General features: G+C 42.7%; 2 protein-coding genes across 4 annotated transcripts in view; one reads left to right on the top strand and one right to left on the bottom strand.

Moving 5' to 3' along the window:
* ptprea (protein tyrosine phosphatase receptor type Ea) overlaps positions 1-8408 on the bottom strand; it is a 61373-nt gene extending 52965 nt beyond the window's left edge. For 2 of the 3 annotated variants that reach the window (XM_042082924.1, XM_042082926.1), the window contains exon 1: positions 8264-8408. The gene's annotated coding sequence lies outside the window, so the exon portion shown is untranslated. The remainder of the gene's footprint in view (positions 1-8263) is intronic. The other variant, XM_042082925.1, reaches the window with a different exon arrangement.
* A 4554-nt stretch (positions 8409-12962) lies between these two features.
* On the top strand, positions 12963-15393 carry LOC121700341 (clarin-3). The gene is made up of 3 exons (XM_042083238.1): positions 12963-13340; positions 13939-14115; positions 14420-15393. The coding sequence occupies exons 1-3, from the start codon at positions 13100-13102 to the stop codon at positions 14692-14694; spliced, it is 693 nt and encodes a 230-aa protein (XP_041939172.1). The 5' UTR covers positions 12963-13099; the 3' UTR covers positions 14695-15393.
* Positions 15394-20088: the final 4695 nt, after the last annotated feature.

The raw sequence follows: 20088 nt of genomic DNA, 5'->3' as shown, positions 1-20088 counted from the left end.
CAACAAAAGAGAAAGAGGGGGGGGGCACAACTGGCCCCTTTCTGCTGGAGTTTACAGCTCTGGATGCTAATCCGTAGCGGGATAACAAATTGGCTATTGTAATTCAGCAAGCAGTGGAATAGGCTGAAGAAGTTTGTTCCCACTGGTAAAAATATCCCTCCAGTGCATGTTAGTGTTCTTATGGCGAGCCAGATGTTGGGAGAGACTAAAGGGGTGAAGACGCACTGAACAAGAAGCAGTTCACACGGACAAAATACAAGCCTCTCTTTTGCTGTGAGAGGCTGAACCCACTCATGCCCACAGTTATAGACACGCTCTCTCTCTCTCTCTCTCTCTCTCTCTCTCTCTCTCTCTCTTCTCTCTCTCTTTCTCTCTCTCTCTCTCTCTCTCTCTCTCTCTCTCTCTCTCTCTCTCTCTCACACACACACACACACACACACACACACACACACACACACACACACACACACACACACACACACACACACACACACACACACATAAATACACTGTGGGATTCATTCCTTGAACAGTTCATTATTCTGATTCTGATTTTGCTCTGGCATGCTACTCTCTGCGCCCCAAGGAGGATGGAGAGAGAGAGGACAGCGACACAAGGGGACTGAGCCCAGCACTGTTTGTGCTCCTAACCCAACTACCCACCCCCTACCCCTCTGCCCCCCAAATGCACACACTCTCTCACACACACACAAACCAAACGGGCACACACAGAAAATTGGAGCGTGGGGTGTGGACCAAGCCTTAGGGGTAGGGGGCGGGAGAGAAAGCTGAAGAATGCCCTGAGGCAGTGCACCAACCCAGCATGGGCACAGATTCACACACACACACACACACACACACACACGCCTATTCCCCCTTGCACACGCTTGCATGCATATTTACACACTTAACCATACCCACACTGGCACACACCAAGCACCAAGCAGGAATTATGGGTCATATGATATCTAGGATAAACGCTTTCTTCCAATTTGGTGTGTTTAAAGGTAATGAGATGAGTGAAGCTGTTCACACAGTGTGTGTTATAATCGCTGCCAAAGCAAATATTACTGGTGGTTTTTGAAATATCACTTGAGTGTTAGTACTGTCTAGCAAAGCTTTCAAACTAAAGGTCTCGTGGACATTTTATTAATGTCAGCCTAGCACAGTGGCCCGCAGCCTCATTCATCTTCTGTGTGTATAATCATGGCAACCTGAAGGCAATGTGAACTTTACAGAGAATGATTCAGCTGATAAGGAGTGATATTTTCCTTTAAACCACTTTTAATGAACAGCGATAAGCCAGTATAAAGTGACAGAACATGTTCGCAGCAAGATAGGAGATCAGTCGATATGCCAGAACAGAGGAGACAGCCAAGTGACAAACAGTCAGGCAGCACTACCTACATCACATCTCTAAAATGCATCGTCTGCGGACGCATGAAGGTTTGTGTTTACACTCTGGCCACTTGGGTCAGTTCATGGAGGAAATACCCATGCTTGAACCCACCCACTCTGTACACCCACACAGATGCTCTGAAAACTTACATTTGCTCTCTCTTTGAATATCCAGCTGAAAAGCTGCCGCTGTAACAGGAAGCATGAGATCATAGCAGGAATACACCCCTGGCTCAAAAAAGCCAATTGTAACTACCATTACGCCCTCAGACCTGCTATTCCTAGATTCCATATTTTTAAACCAAAACATAACTTCCTTTTGAAGGAAATCTGCCTGGGCTTAATAGCTAAGCTAGTGAGGGTACTGAGTGTAAATAGCTAGACATAGACTATAGACTACACATATTAGACTATAGAGAAAAACAAAGTGAGCCCACAAAGTGGCTCATTTGTTAACCACAGTGGACCACCAGCATAAGAGAACCACAGATGTTTATACTAATGACACCTTAAATTTAAAGCTTATTTTTACTCTAGTTTTCATGAAACGTATAAGAATAACTGAAAATCCTAAAAATGAACATCAATAACAAATGTGTACTGCACAATTAATGACTCAAATTGATAAAGCCCTGTGTTTCCTCATGTACTGTTTTCTTTTTCAAGGGGTTGACTAGATGAGTGCTAGAGGGCCAATGTTCCCTCTGAGTGTCTACAGATTGAGCACTTCTGACCAGCATGATCAAGATTCAGGATAGACCCTCTTCCCTCCCCCCTCCTCTCTCCGCCTCGCCCTCCACCCCCCCCCCCTTGTCGTCTCTCCCTTCCCTCTATTTTCCATCCTCCATCTCTCTTCTCTGCGGCAGCATTCATCTTGACTGGGAACGCCAAACCCCAGACTGTGGGCCTGAAAGCGACTGGGCCCTGTATCTGCATGCCAGCCCTGCCCCTGTGAGGTCCTGCGGACTGCTCCAGGACTACAACATATCCAATCAGTCAGGCCTTGACAGGGATAATGGGCCTTTGATCCATCTGCACTTCAAATGAATGGCGCTTCAGCACTGATTTGGAAATGGAGCTGTAAGCTCTGGACTGACTGTTCCATCCTCTCAGATTCATGGGGCATGGGATGAATAATAGAGTAAAATGATGTTTCCTGTCACCTCTTATCTCCAAGTACTTATCCCAAAAATTACTTTGATGACTGAATGAGTTTCTCCTCCATTGGATCTCTTTTTGTGAGCCAAATGACAGAGATCAAAACGTAGTGAACCACTGAAGTCAGATTTGAAAGACAAGGCCATTGATTCCTCTGCCATCACAGTTACAAATGTGGTATTAACTTTCATTGAAGGTCATTTGCCGTCTATTTCATATACATGTATATTGTATATAACACTTTTGTTAAACAGAGAAGCAATACCAAAATGGCAAAAATATTCAGTGATAAGAGTATTGCAAATTGATATCTTAACAGCATTAGACATGTATTTATTGAATGTAAGGTATTTTTGTCCCCCACTGTCAACCTCAAGGCAGTGTTGCCTGGAAGGCGCTAGGGTTAGACAAGGTTTAGGGTTAGGGTTAGGGAAAGCAGGTCGATGCTGGGGGCCAAAAAGACCATCAAGCTATTTATTGATGCCTATGTTAAGACACATCTGGTTATATGTTTATCTGTATCTGGGGGGTTTCAATATCTGTACAGTCTGTATTTGGATTTACCAAATGCAGAGACTTTATGAACAGCAGAGGTGTACAGTAACATTGCTATGACAACATCAGAGGAAAATCTGAATGGAGGCCAGGAAGAATACGAATATATGAATCAGAACAGAATACGCTAAAATCATTAGACAGATTCAAAAAGAGCATCAAAAATTGGGTGCATCAGCAAAGTCAATCTATTATTCATCAGCTACTCCATTGTGTGTGTGGTGCATCTGTAGCAATACAACTGAGACATTTCGCACAAGACAATCCATCAGACTAAAAGCATTGCCTTATATTTCAAATGGATTATTTTATGCATCGAGACAATATTCTACGAATAAAACCATACATTTATATACAGTACATACTCATATTTATCAAAAGGTGTGACTATAAAACTGGTAAAACACAAAAACACAAGCTATGATCCAACAGTTACTCAAACAATTCAGCAACTCGACCATTCCTAAATCTAGTAAAAAAGCTGTTGAGGGAAAGTATTGTGTCTACTCTCTACAAATGGCCTTAAGAGCGATAGAAATGTGACAAGGCCTATGAGATATGAAGTGGCAACAAGATTTCAGCACTGATAACATTCCATGGCAGACCAATGAGAGGCTATTGAACTCACAAGTCCTACTTTAATAAATCATAAATACAAAACATGGACCTCATTAAATATTCAGTCAAGGCTAATCCTTCCAGAAAAGCAAGCAGGATGAGTCAGGTAAAAGAGACCGTGAGACAGACAGAAATAGGTGAGCTTAGGGCAAACAGAAAAGGGTGCTTTCAGTATTTATTCTCCAGTCTACCTAATCAGGTCACACCACTGGCTAATCAGAACAATCATCTATCCCTCTCAACACAACTCAAAGCACTATGCCTTCACCACCATAGCACAAGCACTATGCCTTCACCACCATAGCACGTGACCAAAGAAGGCTTCTCCCCTACGCTGTTAAGTAGATAACTACTGGCACACACCAAGCACCAAGCAGGAATTATGGGTCAGGTCTGAAATACACTCTTTGCACATTAGGGAAACATATTATATAAAGAAGTAAATACAAATTTGATCCTGTTAAACCTTGGCTAAAATTTGTATCAACCTGTTATGTTGATACAAACCCAGTCACTAATTTTGTCACACCATTCTGTACTGTAGCTAAGTTTTAAATAAAACAACACAGTACACAGCAACACCCTATAAGTCTTCAAATAAATTTTAAATGACCAGACGTTCTACAAATTTATGTAGTCTTTAAAATAGAATGTCGCTGCTGCAGCAGACAATTAAGGCTGTTTATGGGTTATAATGCTGGGAGTGTGTCTGCAAAAGAGGAGAGGAGAGAAGCTTAACCAGAAGTCTTTTTTATAAGGGCTGGGCAGATCTGTAGAAATTCATCTCACACTCTGCAATGCATGACTTCATTCCCTGTGTCCCTCCCTCAACTCAAGCCAGAGATCCTTCTTTTTTTCCCCTCTTACATGTTCCCTCCATCTAAACCCACCACAACTAGAAGGCCTCTGATTCGTGGGCTTCTCACCTCTCACCACCATATATTCTTGAACTAACAGAATGCCACTTTGAAATGGATCATACAAAACACATTTTTAACACGACTAACATGCAGTTTGCAAGTAGAATAACATGAAATAATTTGGGGGGAGGGTTATACCCAATACCCAACCTAAAAGTGGAATTGCAGCCCCAGTGAGAAGGTTCCCATGAAACACACTATTTAGAAAGAAGTCTGGTCCATTCCTCAGCGCATGTGGATGTAACATATGCTTGCCACACTGGTACCACAAAAGTCACAGACAAATATGAAGTTGGCCCTGCCAAGTCTGCCAGATGGTTGACAAACTTCTTCTGTGGGGCAAGTTTGTGTGTGTGTGTGTGTGTGTGTGTGTGTGTGTGTGCGTGTGTGTGTGTGTGTGTGTGTGAGGGGGGCATCTCTGAGAAACACAGCTGTGCTGAGTTGAGTAAGAGCAGAAGTGAGGCTGGATCCTTGTATGACTAAGCCATTAATACAACATCAAGCAAACAAACATTTTTGACATTCTTTCATTCAACACACCAGAAGGTGAGGCACTTCTCAAGTTGTATGTTTGTGTAGCCTGAAGGCACATTCAGATGTAAGTTTCAGCAACCACAACAGGCACAATCCCTTACAATGTTCCCAGTTTTTCCTTTTAGTGATGTTGAAACAAGATGCACTCAGATGGGAGAAAGTGGGACATCTGAGATATAACCAGGGTGACTGGTGACCTATAGACAAGCCAAGCTGAAATCACCAGGTATGGCTGCATGTTATGTTTGCACAGCTGAAGGGCTGGCTATCCCCTATGGCAAACACTGTTTGTGCAAGGGCCCAGGCCTCATCCAATCAAAGGTCCACCCTTTGCCACTGAGGACCTGGTATAGTATGAGCAGAGGGGGGTTTCCTGACATGGGCCTGGAAACAGGAAGAGCTGCAGCAGTGTCACACTGCCTCCCAGGGCTTAATGACCTCACTTCCTGCTGGATCTCAGGGAGATCTCAGGCATGCAGCAGTGGTAAGTAAATTCATCACTACTGGGTCAGATATGGCTGGGAAGCCAATGAACCACACAAATGAGCTGAACATTAATTTGCCCAATAATGCCTCTCCTCTCACCTAGTTTAGTTAAAGGAGAATTCCGGTGTGATATTGACCTAAAGTGTATTGAAACATGATACCGAGTGTGAACGTATGTCTCATAGCCCATCTCGGCTTGTCCCCTGCACTCCAAAATCTGGCGCTAGTTAGCCGATGCTACCAACAGCTTTTTCAATAGTGGTGCTTCGGCATCGGGCTAGCCATGCAAATAAATGCAGATTTTGGAGTGCAGGGGACAAGCCGAGATGGGCTATGAGACATACGTTCACACTCGGTATCATGTTTCAATACACTTTAGGTCAATATCACACCGGAATTCTCCTTTAAGATTTAGCATTGTCTCCACAAGTTATCCCTGAAACCTACTTACACAGATTCATGTAGAGCTTCCTTTCTTTATGCTGTTTATACCCATAGCAGTGTGTGAAACAGCAGGCTTCATAAAGCCAAGATACAGTACATTTTAAAGAATGTGTACTGATGAAGTTAGTAAGTTAAAACTCTGTGAAGCTGCCTCCCTCATTGAGATATAACGGGACTTTGTTCTTTCAAAACCCTTAAAAGTGTAGTGCCCAATTCCAATCCGATACACTTTTTTTGTCATATTCAGTGAATTTGCTTATCACAGACAGAGTCCTCTGTCTATCTATTTAGTGTGTGCCACTCAGTGTGTGGTGTTTGTCATTAACACCTATCTTTGGAAGCCTAAGGCAGATATGCAATTTGATTGGCTGTTGAGTTTAAATATCAACCACCTTTCTCCAGTCACCTGCACCTTTAACCTTGAGGAAACATCTCATATCATCCTAACCTAAGGTGATCGTTCCTAAACTGCTGGGGTCCATGTTATTGAGCCGGCAGAGAGACAGTCATAACAGTCTGTAATATCTCAGCAAGAAACTATGCAGGATAGCTGTGGGAGAGATGTTAAGAGCCTAAAGTGTTATGTCAAAACATGTTGTGGTGTAGTGCATTATATTCTGATTTATTCTGACGTAATTTAATAAATTCTGGGTAAAATTATGTTTTAGCTCCACAAACCACTGGGCCTTCAACTGTTAGGCCAATTAGATAATTCTTCTCCCCATCCAAACACATAGCCTTCAAAGAGAATACTAAATGTAGAATCACCTGGAGCACAGCACAGTCATGCAAGCACACACAAATGCATGAACTTACATACAGTATGTAAAAATACACACACACACAAGGCAAGACATGAGGACAAGATGCATACCTCATACTAGTAGATCACAACTCAAACCTCATACTGCGCAGCATAACAGTTAAATATTGCATATTCACATCATAATTAACAGGGTCATTTCAAACTTTGAGAGTCAATAAGTTTCCTTTTGTAGCCTGCCTACGCCTGCTTCTGTGTCCTTGTTTCTAGAGTTCTATGGCAAGAGGGTTCCAGAAATTTAATCCGAAGAAAAATAAGTCATGGCGAGATGTTCTGTTGTATTAGGGAAATACTGTGAGAATAACAGTTCCAAGACTACTTTTATCCTTGTTCAGATATGCTCAGCGCAAACGCATCCTCGGAGGCACCTTACGTTTCCTGGCAACCATAAAAACAAGGGAGAAAAATGCACGATGAAGGCTAACTGTATAGCATACAGCCTTACTGTGCCTAAGTCGAAAAATATCATGATCATTTAAATTGAATGGAGCAAACGCACTTCAACGAATAGGCTAGACGCTATTTTCAAAATAGTCCATCACGTCTGAATGCGCATGGGTGGCTGGGCGTTCTGTGGAATTCCGCCTGATTTTGGTGAACAGAATGTGGCTCAACAGCATTAGGCTATTGCGTTTAAGCGGCTACATATGCTTTTCCTATCTATTCAATTACCCCAGAATAATATGAGAAAGAGAGAAACCAAGCACTGGAGACGATGTGTTTGTAGAAATGGGCTCGTGCCTAGGGTTTGTCTGCAGCATGCCTGAACTAGTGCCTACTCCTCAACCTTGCAATGAACCAGCCCACCTACGCTACCAAGCTTGGCGAAAATTCTTTGCGCTATTACAGCTTATCTCTGTGAAGAGAAGATAACAAAAAAGTATGCTACCATTTGACATCTTCCGAAATAACTATACAACGATACAAAAAACAATGCCGGCAAGGGTTGCTCTACTAACCCACATTTAGCCTAGTAACGCTGGGACTCCTTTCGCTGTCACAAACGACTTGAACCAAATCTGTTTGCTGAATCTACTGACAATGTAAAAACGCTACAGGGACATTTGCTATCCTATCGCGTAACATTGTTGCCCTTATTTACTGGATAGCCTAGCATTACTATACCCTATCAATGTTAATTTCTTCAATAGTCTACCTGAGCAGGTATGTTATAGCATCAATGTCATGAGGCGCTACAAACTGACAGCTCGATCGCCAGCCCCTTATAGGCCAACGAAAGCTATGGCAACGTACGTAATTTACCGATTGCCATAATGTTCTTCAGTCAGTTTATCTGAATTAGTAAAGAGTAGACTATTGTACTTACCAGCACTTGTCTGAAGATGACTTATTCCAGTAGCCGTGCCTTATCGCTGTCAGAGGCACAGAAAAATGCTCTCCCAGGACTGATTTCTGTTCCTTGCTGGAGAGCAGTGCATTTCATTTCTCCGTGCATTGCTTCGCTGTCAGCGAATGAGCGAGATCTCCGGGGCTTTCTTTCCCTCTTTGAGCCAAGGGAGCCGCCTGGTGCTGCGCTGCCAAACGACATGTGCACAGTGGCTACTGCTGCATAGCCCACAGAATAAACGAGAATGATACCCTCATGACAGGCCCTTTAATAATACGTATAATACTAGTAAAAGTAATAATAATACTATTAGCTTAATAAATAATAATAATAATGGTTTCCTAGTGGTTTGCCATCGTGTTTCTCTAGACAAATTGGTGATTTAAAAGCAATTAGACAATGTTACATATTATTGATGCTTTTTATCCTAGATCATTTTCAGTGCGTGCGCACGCGCGCGCGTTTACTATGCGTGTTTGTTTGTGAATGGGTGGGTCGTACAATGAGTGCAACGGTTTGTGATGGGTGTGTTCGTGTTGAGCCTATTCCGGTTGTGAATGTGGTGATATTTATACAATTTTCTGTAGGAGATCATTTGGTGCGTCAGTTTACTATACACCAACAAGCTTTGGGTGATCTCAGTGGCAGTTTATGGCATCATTCCTACTGGGTGGGGTGGGACCTTGGAATCATGACGCTCATCCTCAGTAGGACTAATTCACTCATCAGTGTCCCACTGAACGGGAGTTGAGACCTGAAAATATCCTGAAAATATGCCTTATGAAATTGAAATGGAAGAGTATCTAGAAATATAGCTGCAAGCAGCAATGAGGGGGCCAAGCAGTGAGATCAGCAGGCCAGATTTGCCAAGTCAATGCCGTTGCATCAGATATATAGCCTTAAGCAGTCACAGCAAGTTCCATGCCATACAACCCAAGATTGGCTGAGTTACAAGGTCAAGTTTCACATCAAAACATAACTGATTTTGTGGGGCTGAACCAGGGCTGAGTGTCGCCGCCCCCTCCCCCAGCCAGCCCACCGCCGCAACCGCCCCTGCCCATCCCACCCCGCCCCACCCTTGCACGCACACGCATTAGAATTAACTGGATGGAACTCGCTGTCATCAGTTTCACATCAAAAATAAAGATTGACTGAGATATGATCACACTTGCTGTGATTTAAACATAGAGGTCAACAATTGACGTCATAGGGTGTGTTGAACTCGGCTTGGCTCAAGGATTCCAATGATACCTCATTTTGCCATTCGGGTCAACAGGTCAAAAGTTACGTCCGTGAACACAAGTCCAACTTTGGCCTGTTGGTGGCGCTAGAGCGCTTGAGGTGCCGGCATGAAACTTGGTGAAATGAATTATTGGACTGTCCCCAATTAGTGTGCAAAATTGTATAACTTTTTACCAGACGGTTCTATGGGCTGCCATTGACTTCCATTGCAAAATAATGCGCATCAGCAACTACTGGCCAAAATGCATTTTTGTCAATTACGGTGCCCCCTAGAGGTCAAATGTCACCAAATTTCTTGAGCGTCCTCCCGATGGGGTCTGAGGTACATGTACTAAATTTGGTTTTGATACATGAAAGCGTTGCTGAGATATGAAATCACTTCCTGTTTGGCAGCTTCGCCGCAAATTTCGATTGGCTGGTACAGGTCAATGCTTCTGTCAATTGTTCCAGAAAGCAATGCACTCATCAGGCATGGTCTGAAGATGGTCTCTACCAATTTTGGTGAAGAACAGATGAAATTTGTGACCTGCGAAAACTTGTACGTGTTTTTGATTAAATTCAATATGGCGGCCGAATCAATTACGATGACATCACAAGTTGGCTTGTGTTGACCTAAGGACCTTCAACAGTAGTACCAGACACCACTAGTGCGTTTTAATTCTAAGCACAACAGCAGCTACAGGCCAAAAGGCATGTTTCTTAATTACAGCGCCCCCTAGAGGTCAAAGGTCACCAGATTTTTTGAGCGTCCCCCTGATTGGGTCCTGAGTCCATGCACCAAGTTTGGCTTTGATACATGCAAGGGTTGCTGAGATATGAGCTCACTTCCTGTTTGGCGGCTTCGCCACATATTTCGATTGGCTGTTACGGGTGAACGGTTTGAGTTCCGAAGACGAAAACGAATAACTTTTGTGAGGCTTGGTCTGAAGATCAAGTGTGTCAGATTTGGTGTCGATCGGACAAAATTTGTGACCTTTGAAGACTTTTTAGTGTTTTTGATGAAATCCAAAATGGCGGAAAATCCATCATGGCGGAAATTGACGTCATAGGGTGCGTTGAACTCGGCTTGGTCCAAGGATTCTAACAATACCTAATTTTTGACAATCGGATCAACGGGTCAAAAGTTACGTGCGTGAACGCACATCCAACTTTGGCCTGTTGGTGGCGCTAGAGCGCTCAAGGTGCCGGTATGAAACTTGGTGAAATTAATCATGAGACTGTCCCCAATCAGTGTGCCAAATTTCAGAACTTTTCACCAGACGGTTCTATGGGCTGCCATTGACTTCAATGACGGAAGCGTAATAATAATAATAATAATAAGAAAACATAGAAACACAATGGGTGCCTTCGCAGCTTCGCTGCTTGGCCCCCAATAATAATAATAAGAAAACTAACAAACACAATGGGTGCCTTCGCAGCTTCGCTGCTTGGCCCCCAAATATAGCTGCAAGCAGCAATGAGGGGGCCAAGCAGTGAGATCAGCAGGCCAGATTAACCATGTAAATCAATGCCGTTGCATCAGACACATAGCCTTAAGCAGTCACAGCAAGTTCCATGCCATACAACCCAAGATTGGCTGAGTTACAAGGTCAAGTTTCACATCAAAACATAACTGATTTTGTGGGGCTGAACCAGGGCTGAGTGTCGCCGCCCCCTCCCCCAGCCAGCCCACCGCCGCAACCGCCCCTGCCCATCCCACCCCGTCCCACCCTTGCACGCACACATTAGAATGAACTAGATGGAACTTGCTGTCATCAGTTTCACATCAAAAATAAAAGATTGACTGAGATATGATCACACTTGCTGTGATTTAAACACAGAGGTCAAAAATTGACGTCATAGGGTGTGTTGAACTCGGCTTGGCCCAAGGATTCCAATGATACCTCATTTTGCCATTCGGGTCAACAGGTCAAAAGTTACGTCCGTAAACACAAGTCCAACTTTGGCCTGTTGCTGGCGCTAGAGCGCTTGAGGTGCCGGCATGAAACTTAGTGAAATGAATTATTGGACTGTCCCCAATTAGTGTGCAAAATTGTATAACTTTTTACCAGACGGTTCTATGGGCTGCCGTTGACTTCCATTGCAAAATAATGCGCATCAGCAACTACTGGCCAAAATGCATTTTTGTCAATTACGGAGCCCCCTAGAGGTCAAATGTCACCAAATTTCTTGAGCGTCCTCCCGATGTGGTCTGAGTTACATGTACTAAGTTTGGTTTTGATACATGAAAGCGTTCCTGAGATATGAAATCACTTCCTGTTTGGCGGCTTCGCCGCAAATTTTGATTGGCTGGTACAGGCCAAAGCTTCTGTCAATTGTTCCAGAAAGCAATGCACTCATCAGGCATGGTCTGAAGATGGTCTCTGCCAATTTTGGTGAGGAACAGATGAAATTTGTGACCTGCCAAAACTTTTTTGTGTTTTTGATTTAATCCAATATGGCGGCCGAATCAATTACGATGACATCACAAGTTGGCTTGGGTTGGCCTAAGGACCTGCAACAGTAGTACCAGACACCACTAGTGGGTTTTAATTCTAAGCACAACTGCTGCTACAGGCCAAAAGGCATGTTTCTTAATTACAGCGCCCCCTAGAGGTCAAAGGTCACCAGATTTCTTGAGCGTCCCCCTGATTGGGTCCTGAGTCCATGTACTAAGTTTGGTTATGATAGATGAATGGGTTGCTGAGATATGAGCTCACTTCCTGTTTGGCGGCTTCGCCGCATATTTCGATTGGCTGTTACGGTCAAACGGTTTGAGTTCCGAAGACGAAAAGTGATAACTTTTGTGCGGCTTGGTCTGAAGAGCATGTGTGTCAAGTTTGGTGACGATCGGATAAAATTTGTGACCTGTGAAGTTTTAGTTTCACTTTCACTAAAATCCAATATGGCGGAAAATCCATCATGGCGGAAAATGACGTCATAGGATGCGTTGAACTCGGCTTGGTCCAAGGATTCCAACGGTACCTCATTTTTCAAAATCGGATCAACAGGTCAAAAGTTACGTGCGTGAACGCACGTCCAACTTTGGCCTGTTGGTGGCGCTAGAGCCCTCGAGGAGCCGACATGAAACTTGGTGAAATTAATCATGGGACTGTCCCCAATCGGTGTGCCAAATTTCACAACTTTTTACCAGACGGTTCTATGGGCTGCCATAGACTCCCATGGCGGAAGAAAGATGTTAAATAATAATAATAATAGGAAATCATAGAAACACAATGGGGCTTCGCAGCTTCGCTGCTTGGCCCCCAATTACTTGGCTGTACCGGTATATAGCATATTGCTATAAATACATTGCATTAAAGAACAAGTTAATAAAGGAGAGTTCTTCCTGATATCATCCTGGTTTATGATGTTTGGGAAAGAGCATAAATTCTATGGTTACCACCACCACCTCCTGTTCAAAGGTCAGACAGCTTTATCACCCACAATCCACTCTCCTATACCCAGTGTGGTATCACCCATTAGAGTTTAAGGTCCAAGTCTATGAAAATACTTTTGTATCAGTGTAGAAGCCGGTGTAGTCTAGAGGATCAGCGTTGATATATTTGATTATTCAAGAGAAAAGTCAAGAACATGCCAACGTTAAAGAAGACTCTCCACTTCGCCGGTAGTGAGCTGTGCTGTGCTGGTGCTGTGGCTCTGCTGGGATATGGAATGTCTGAAAACTGGTCCACCACTACTGTTAAATGTATCTCTAGTAACAGCACTACATCTGTTAACACCACCGGTTCAGGAATGGTGACCATTGGGCTTTTTGATGGTTCTATTGTACTAGATCGGTGCCCATTTTTTGACTTTTCAAAATCCATTACAGGTAAGCCAGTGCTGACAGTTTTTAACTGTGTCAGTTCCAATACATATGTACATTGCAAGTATTCCTGTCTTCCTGTACAACGTCTATAGCCTATAAACTGTATCTGAAGAGGGGGGGGGGGGGGGGGGGGGTAATCCCTTTTCAGAAACTATTCTTTTTTTAAATTAAAACAATTATGTGGTATGTTCAACACAGTCATATACATTTTGTTGCATTACGTTTATGTGCATTCTGCTTTATGTTTTGTTAATACTTAATAATGTTGTCTTTTCTTGAATATGTATGTATATTCTCTCAAAATGCCTGCCAAATATCATAGCAACATCCATATTAGCATGTATGCTAATGTATGCCACATTTAACAACTGTATCAACCTTAAATTGTGTACAACATATAACTGGTAGGTAATAGAGCTTTCCAAAGTTATATTTAGGCTGGAAATTTACCGTATTTGCTGATCACAGAGGGCAGGAAGACATGTTTGAGGAAACCAATGGATTTAATGTTAACTGTGTACTAGTTTAGGTTATATCATGCAGATGGGCAGTAATAGGAACAGTCAACATGTTTTTTTGACTTGACTTCCTGTCTCAACAGTTTTTGGGGAGCTGACGGGAACACCACTCATTCTCCAGTATGTGGTCATTGCCCTCCTTGCTCTCTCACTGATTGGCTCTGCTGGAAGCATACTCATCGCCCTGTACAACAGTATCAGCAACCCCTATACGACGTACATGGGACCTATAGGGCTGTATGCATGCAGTAGTTTCAGTGGTAAGAAGTCTGAGCAATCTGCACACAGTGTTCATTTGCACACTCTCACTTGTCTCTGGTATATACAGTAGAGATTAGTGGAACATTTGGTCTCTTTGGTACCTGTAATTGAGTCACATTTTTACTTCCTCAAACAGCCTGATGATTCATTTCCTGGAAAATGATCTCAAATGTCTGAATAACCACTGCCATCAGTTGGCACAAATGTGTGGCTCTGTTAAATTGCACTGACTTCAGATTAAGGTTTATCATCAAAGCCAATCATTACTCCTAATCAGATGGTACATGCCCATTTTTATTCCAGTGACAACATCTCTCCTGGGTTTTATCATCTATGTGTCAAGTGTCCACCTGGATGCTTTTGGTACGACCATGATTAAAAAGTATGCTGGGGATGCTGCAACGTTTTCCGACTTCAAAGTAGACATGCAGGTGGGCTTCTTCCTGGTCCTCCCATACATTGCGCTGAACCTGCTGGCCATCCTGCTGGTGTTCCTGTATGTCCATGCAGCCTACACTCGACAGAGAGAGCAACAGAAGCCCACAGAGGATGCCCCCAAGGAGATCATGATGTATTGAAATGCCCTGGAATATCAGGCATCATCCACACATGTTCTTTTAAACATATCTAGAACTTTTTACAGCTGCCTAATCCCTACCCTCACCCTAAACATATACCTATATGTCCAAATGCCCTGAATGAGGCTGGATGAGGCTTGTGTCTTTTGTAAATGTCTTGTAAAAACGTTGTTCTCCACAGGCAATAATTTGATACTGGTCATTTGTTTTTTATGGTTTATAAAATGTGACCTTGGTAGTCAAAAGTCGCACATTCTAATTTTGAGATACAAGCCAATTGCTTCAAAAAACATTCATTTTTTTATGAAAGAAGAAGCATTCAAAATGAATTTCCCTATGTTTCATAGTCAAAATAAGAATGTAAAGTTACAACATATTACTGTATTCTAGTGGGCAATTCTTACGTGTACCTTCCTGTAACCATTACAGGCAGGTACGCGTAGCCTAACCTGTAACTTCAAATGTGATTTTCTCAGTTTGTCAATTGGAAAAAGATGGTGGGAAGTCATAATTCAAAATGCTGAATCTTTACAACAATTCAAGATATGATACCATTTAAAGCTTATTGAGTACTCTATCCAGTGATACCGAAATCTCAATTTTGAATTGTCGGTCACTGAGACTCATTTTGCCAGATCGGGTAACAAATATGAAGATATGAAGATAGATAGATAGATAGATAGATAGATAGATAGATAGATACTTTATTGACCCCTGCAATTCAAGGTCACAGTAGCATACAGACAACACACACACACACATTCACTAACAGTAATCACTAATGAATTCTGATCTCATCCTACAAAACATCAATTAAATGTATGTAAGTACTATAAAGGATGCTGTGTCTATTCTGAATGACTGCAAGCACAGCTCAACTTGACCACATAGACTTTAATATTCTATACATACACTGTAACAGTGATTGTTACTATTAACACAATGGCATAAGCCACGTAATACTTGTGTTTATAAATGGAAAGCTATGCTAAAACTATTGGAACTATATTGCCATTTTTACAGTTTGACAGGATAATAGCCAGTTATGCAACATATTCTCGACTGTTTCTTTTTTTTAGTGATTCCAGATCTGTATTATTTATTGTCTTTATCAGTTTCCTTTGGAAATGAGGTTGACTGGTATATTTGTGGATTGTTTATGATCAAGAGAGTGGTGTTGATCTTAGTGGACACAAAAATAAGATGGCTTTATGTTTCATTTTTCAAGCAATTAAAGATAATTACTATTTCATTATTAGCATTCCTGGATTTTAAAGTTTTCTGTGTGATCTCTGCCACTGGGGTTTAGTAGAGATGGCAACGTCATACACGGTCACAGCTCTCTGCTGCCATCTAGCAACGATTCAATCACATTCTTCTGTCTCATGCTCAGCACAACAATACATGCTCAGCACAACAAAAAGAGATGAAGGTTTGTGTGTATTCTGTGAAAGTTTAGTGTTTTTCAGAAAATGCATGCACATGATCAGCCAGTTATAAAACTATTTCAAAACATATTAATGTTTCTTTTTACATAGATTTTTTATGAATGTGAAATCTAACCAGTGACACACAAACTTAAATGCAAAATGTATATCTGACAATTAAAGAGTGATTTCTTCCTGTGTGAAAATGGCTGAAAATATTATATGAAAGAGAAGGCAAGACAAGGACTCGATGTTGTGGACTCACAGAGCCCCTGGTGCATTTGTGGGACTGCCCTGCACTCAGCTGGGAGGTGGGAGAGGTGTCTTATTTTTCAATCCTGCACCACTGCAGTCTCACATCTCATGCTGTTTGTACATGCCCTTTTCAAACACTTCACAATGGCAATGTCCCATGGCTGCCATCAAAGGATTCCCCCACTCCACTGGGAGTCAAATGCCTCAGACAAGGTAAAGGAGGGTTACAGATCTCTTGCTGTGATCTTTTCATCCACATCTCCGACATAAAAGAAAGTGCTGTGGGGACAGCTGTCTTGCTTTATTCTTCTTTTTTGGAGTTTAGGGACAGCTGAAAAACAGTCAATTCATTTTAGTTGCACTCCCAAGGAAGATGAAGACTTAAAAATGTTTGAGGAAAAATAAGTCTTTGTATTTCCGAAATGTAATAACAAATGTGTACAGTCTGTGCCTTGCTTTGACCACAGGTCAGCAAATTGTTTGTTGGTTGTTTGGTGATAGTGTGAACGGAGATTGAAAGTTGGTGTCTGTCATGTTGTTTGCAACTAAACTCTCATAAAAGCTCTCCTGGTGCTCTGAGGTGTATGTCCTCTCCCACAGGGAAGCCAGTGGGCTTCTGATCAATACAGAGTCCTGCTGAGAGACTCTCAGGACTAACAACATAATGCCGGTCACAACTCAAGCCCCCGCTGACATGATTAGTCTTCTTTTTTTTTTTCCTACCACAAACAAACACACATGTGCAAACACACACACACACACACACTCCATGCACAGAGAATGAGTGAGAGATATATGCATGTCTAGACAGAAATCATGTTCATTTCAAATACTTATATCACTGACAACAGTAGTAAGGCCAGGATATTGTCATTTAAAAAGTTGCAGCCCTCAACTGATGTTGAGGTGGTCATGTTGTGTTTTTGCCTGATGCGCCACCCTCCACCTATCTACTAATGACGAAGTCAGTAGTGTTTCGGCATCCGGGTTGCCAGCTCTGCCAGTCAGGGGGGAGGGGGAGGGGATACACCGCTCTACAGTAATTTGAAAGTGATTGCAGTACCAGTTTTGGCCACAATCTTACATACGGTTCCTTTAATGACAAGAGGTCATTCCTCACTTTATTGTCATTATAATCACATTTTCTCTACAACACCATCATATGAACCACTAGAACAAAGGGTAATTCTGAGGTGTAATATGTATCATATATGTTTTTAAATCATTAGCATTTGAACACTGTGATGTTAGAAGAGAGTGCAGAATAGAGCTCTTTGAGATTATGCAGTCTTGTTCATGCATGACGTTTCCTAACAATACTTCTGACAGTGTCTTTCTTTGGCGTTTGGTATGCAAACAGCACCTGCATTAAATCAGCAATGGGTCTTAATCTCTTCCTCTTCTGCCCCCTCTCCCACCGCAGATAAACTGGGATTGAGCCGGAGCCCTGAGCCCTGACCACTCTTTCCCTGTGATAGGATTAGAGGAGAGACTTTTGTACCTGAGTAACTCTATCCTCTCCAAAGCCTGCATTACAGCAGTCTGTGAAACATACACCTGTGGCTGTAGGGCATGACCACTCACAGCCACACCTGAAGCGCAAACACACACACACACACTCACACTCACACTCACACTCACACTCACACTCACACTCACACTCACACTCACACTCACACTCACCATCAAGTTTCTGCATACCTTTTTTACTTGAGTAATCGTGCCTTCATGGTGAAACTCCAGTTGAACTTACAGTAATACTTCCACTGTGGCAATAAATGTCTATGTAACTACTGTATGTCTATGTTGGTCTGAAGCACTACATACAGTACATATCTGCATAGGTAACATTTCTCTTAGACTTAGCCCACTGTATGCTTTTCCTAGATTTGAATCTTTTGGGTGATTAATGTTTTATTGCAGCTGTTGTGCTTGTAATGGAGGGTGCTTATTCAGTTTGTGTTAGTGATAAAGAATATTCTCCATAATTCACAGTTCTTGATGCCGAGAACCACTGTCTGCAGTCTGAGGATTCAGGCATTCCATGGTGTGTCCACCCCTGTGGTTCAGGGCCCTGGGCTTTAAATCCTGCCCCAAGGCCATGGTGCAGACTTCGGCTCTTATCTGCTGCTCCCTGTCACTGATAGTGTCAGACGGTCCAGCCCACACATGTTTTGAGACGGGGCAGAGATGGAGCTCTCACATGGTCTGTAGCAGCCAACTGTGTTAACATGAATGTTGTGTTGAAGCCAAAGAAACTCCTCCACACACACACACACACACAAACACACAGGTCGCAGCAGGAAGTAGAAATCACCAATTCTAGGAATACGTCATATATCTTGGAATGCAAGTAAGGATTTCTCCCCCCACCATTTATTTTAACTGTCAACTGTTAATGTATCTACTAACAGTTGATACATTGACCATAAAGACAGACAGTGTGAGGTGAGCAATTTAGCCTCAAATGCTATAATTAGGCTCTTTGTAGAATCTCTTTCTCTCTGCAATGGGACCAGCTTGCCTTATCAGACATGCATTCTAGGGTTAGAGATGTACATATTTCACTAAGATTATGTTCAGCATTCAATTGAGATTTCTGATGCCCTCAATAGACATTTCCCTCCATTGAAATAGCAGATTTTTTTTCTGTCACTGCCAGTCTATCTGAAGCCTGTTCCAAAAGACAGGCAAGAACCCCACTTATCTCTGCCATTAATCTTAATTTGTCAGTAAGGGTTGAGTTTTTAGGGGGGAGAGAGGGGGAGGGGTTGACTAGCAGGCAAGAGGAGAGGTGTGGGAGGGCGGTGAGAGGAGAAGAGGGGAGGGGAGGGACTCAGGAGTAATTGCCCCCTGCTGCTCCATTTTAGCAGATAAGATCTCCTCCCAAACCCCTGAAGTCTTTTCTCCACTTTAACTTGCCACTCCACCCCTCACCCAACCTCCCCCAGCCCCAACACACCCATTCTGTCTGTCCCAGGGAAGAGCTGGGAGAGGACACCTGCATGACTACTGATCACCCCACCAGGGATGTTGTTGAGGGATTATAGCAGACAGCCGTGCCGCATGTCCTACACATGACACAAACATTTCACACAAAACACTCGCCAATCTCCTCGTCACTACTTCCTCATTTCTTCTTCTTCCTCCTCTTTTTGTCCCTCGATCTCTCTCTTTGACAGTTTGTGCCCTGGGGTGAGCAGTGGTGCTGCTGGACAGTCAGTGAGTGAATAGTTCAGCTGATGGATGTGGTCAGGTTGGAGCACTTTCCCTTCAGTGGGCTAAGCCCTTATTTGTGATTGATTAATGTGGCTTCCACAGCTCTGTCTGATTGACATCCACAAACTCCTCATCCAATGCCTGGCAGTTAACCCCATGATACAGTGTCTCTCACTGAGTTACAGACATAACTAGGACCCAATCAGAGGAAAGGATGTTTTTCCCAACTCATTGATGACAAAATAAACAAACAAACAGTCAAAGTTTCAGTTAGTTTTGCTAATTAATTGCAAAAAACATGAGAGATAAATGAAGGTATTAGAAGGTATTAGAGGTCATTTGTTGTGAGTATTGTGCCACTTATGGAATTGTGTTTTCTAACAGAGTGGCCCTGGGCTGCATGATTTATCATTTATTTCAAAGCAGCACATTTCCAAAACTGATGTCTTGACGGGTACATTAGAGCCACACCTCATCGGGTCTTCATATTACC

This window comes from Alosa sapidissima, chromosome 24 (genome assembly GCF_018492685.1).
Source record: "Alosa sapidissima isolate fAloSap1 chromosome 24, fAloSap1.pri, whole genome shotgun sequence".
Taxonomy (NCBI): domain Eukaryota; kingdom Metazoa; phylum Chordata; class Actinopteri; order Clupeiformes; family Clupeidae; genus Alosa; species Alosa sapidissima.
The sequence above is the reverse complement of the archived record's forward strand: the minus strand, read 5'-3'. Positions and strand labels throughout refer to the sequence as shown.

Bases quoted from the DNA above. Each gene is read 5' to 3' on its own strand.
- LOC121700341 (XM_042083238.1), top strand. From the start codon at position 13,100: ATGCCAACGTTAAAGAAGACTCTCCACTTCGCCGGTAGTGAGCTGTGC. The intron at 13,341-13,938 runs GTAAGCCAGTGC...CTGTCTCAACAG, and splicing joins CTTTTCAAAATCCATTACAG to TTTTTGGGGAGCTGACGGGA. The intron at 14,116-14,419 runs GTAAGAAGTCTG...TTTTTATTCCAG, and splicing joins TGCATGCAGTAGTTTCAGTG to TGACAACATCTCTCCTGGGT.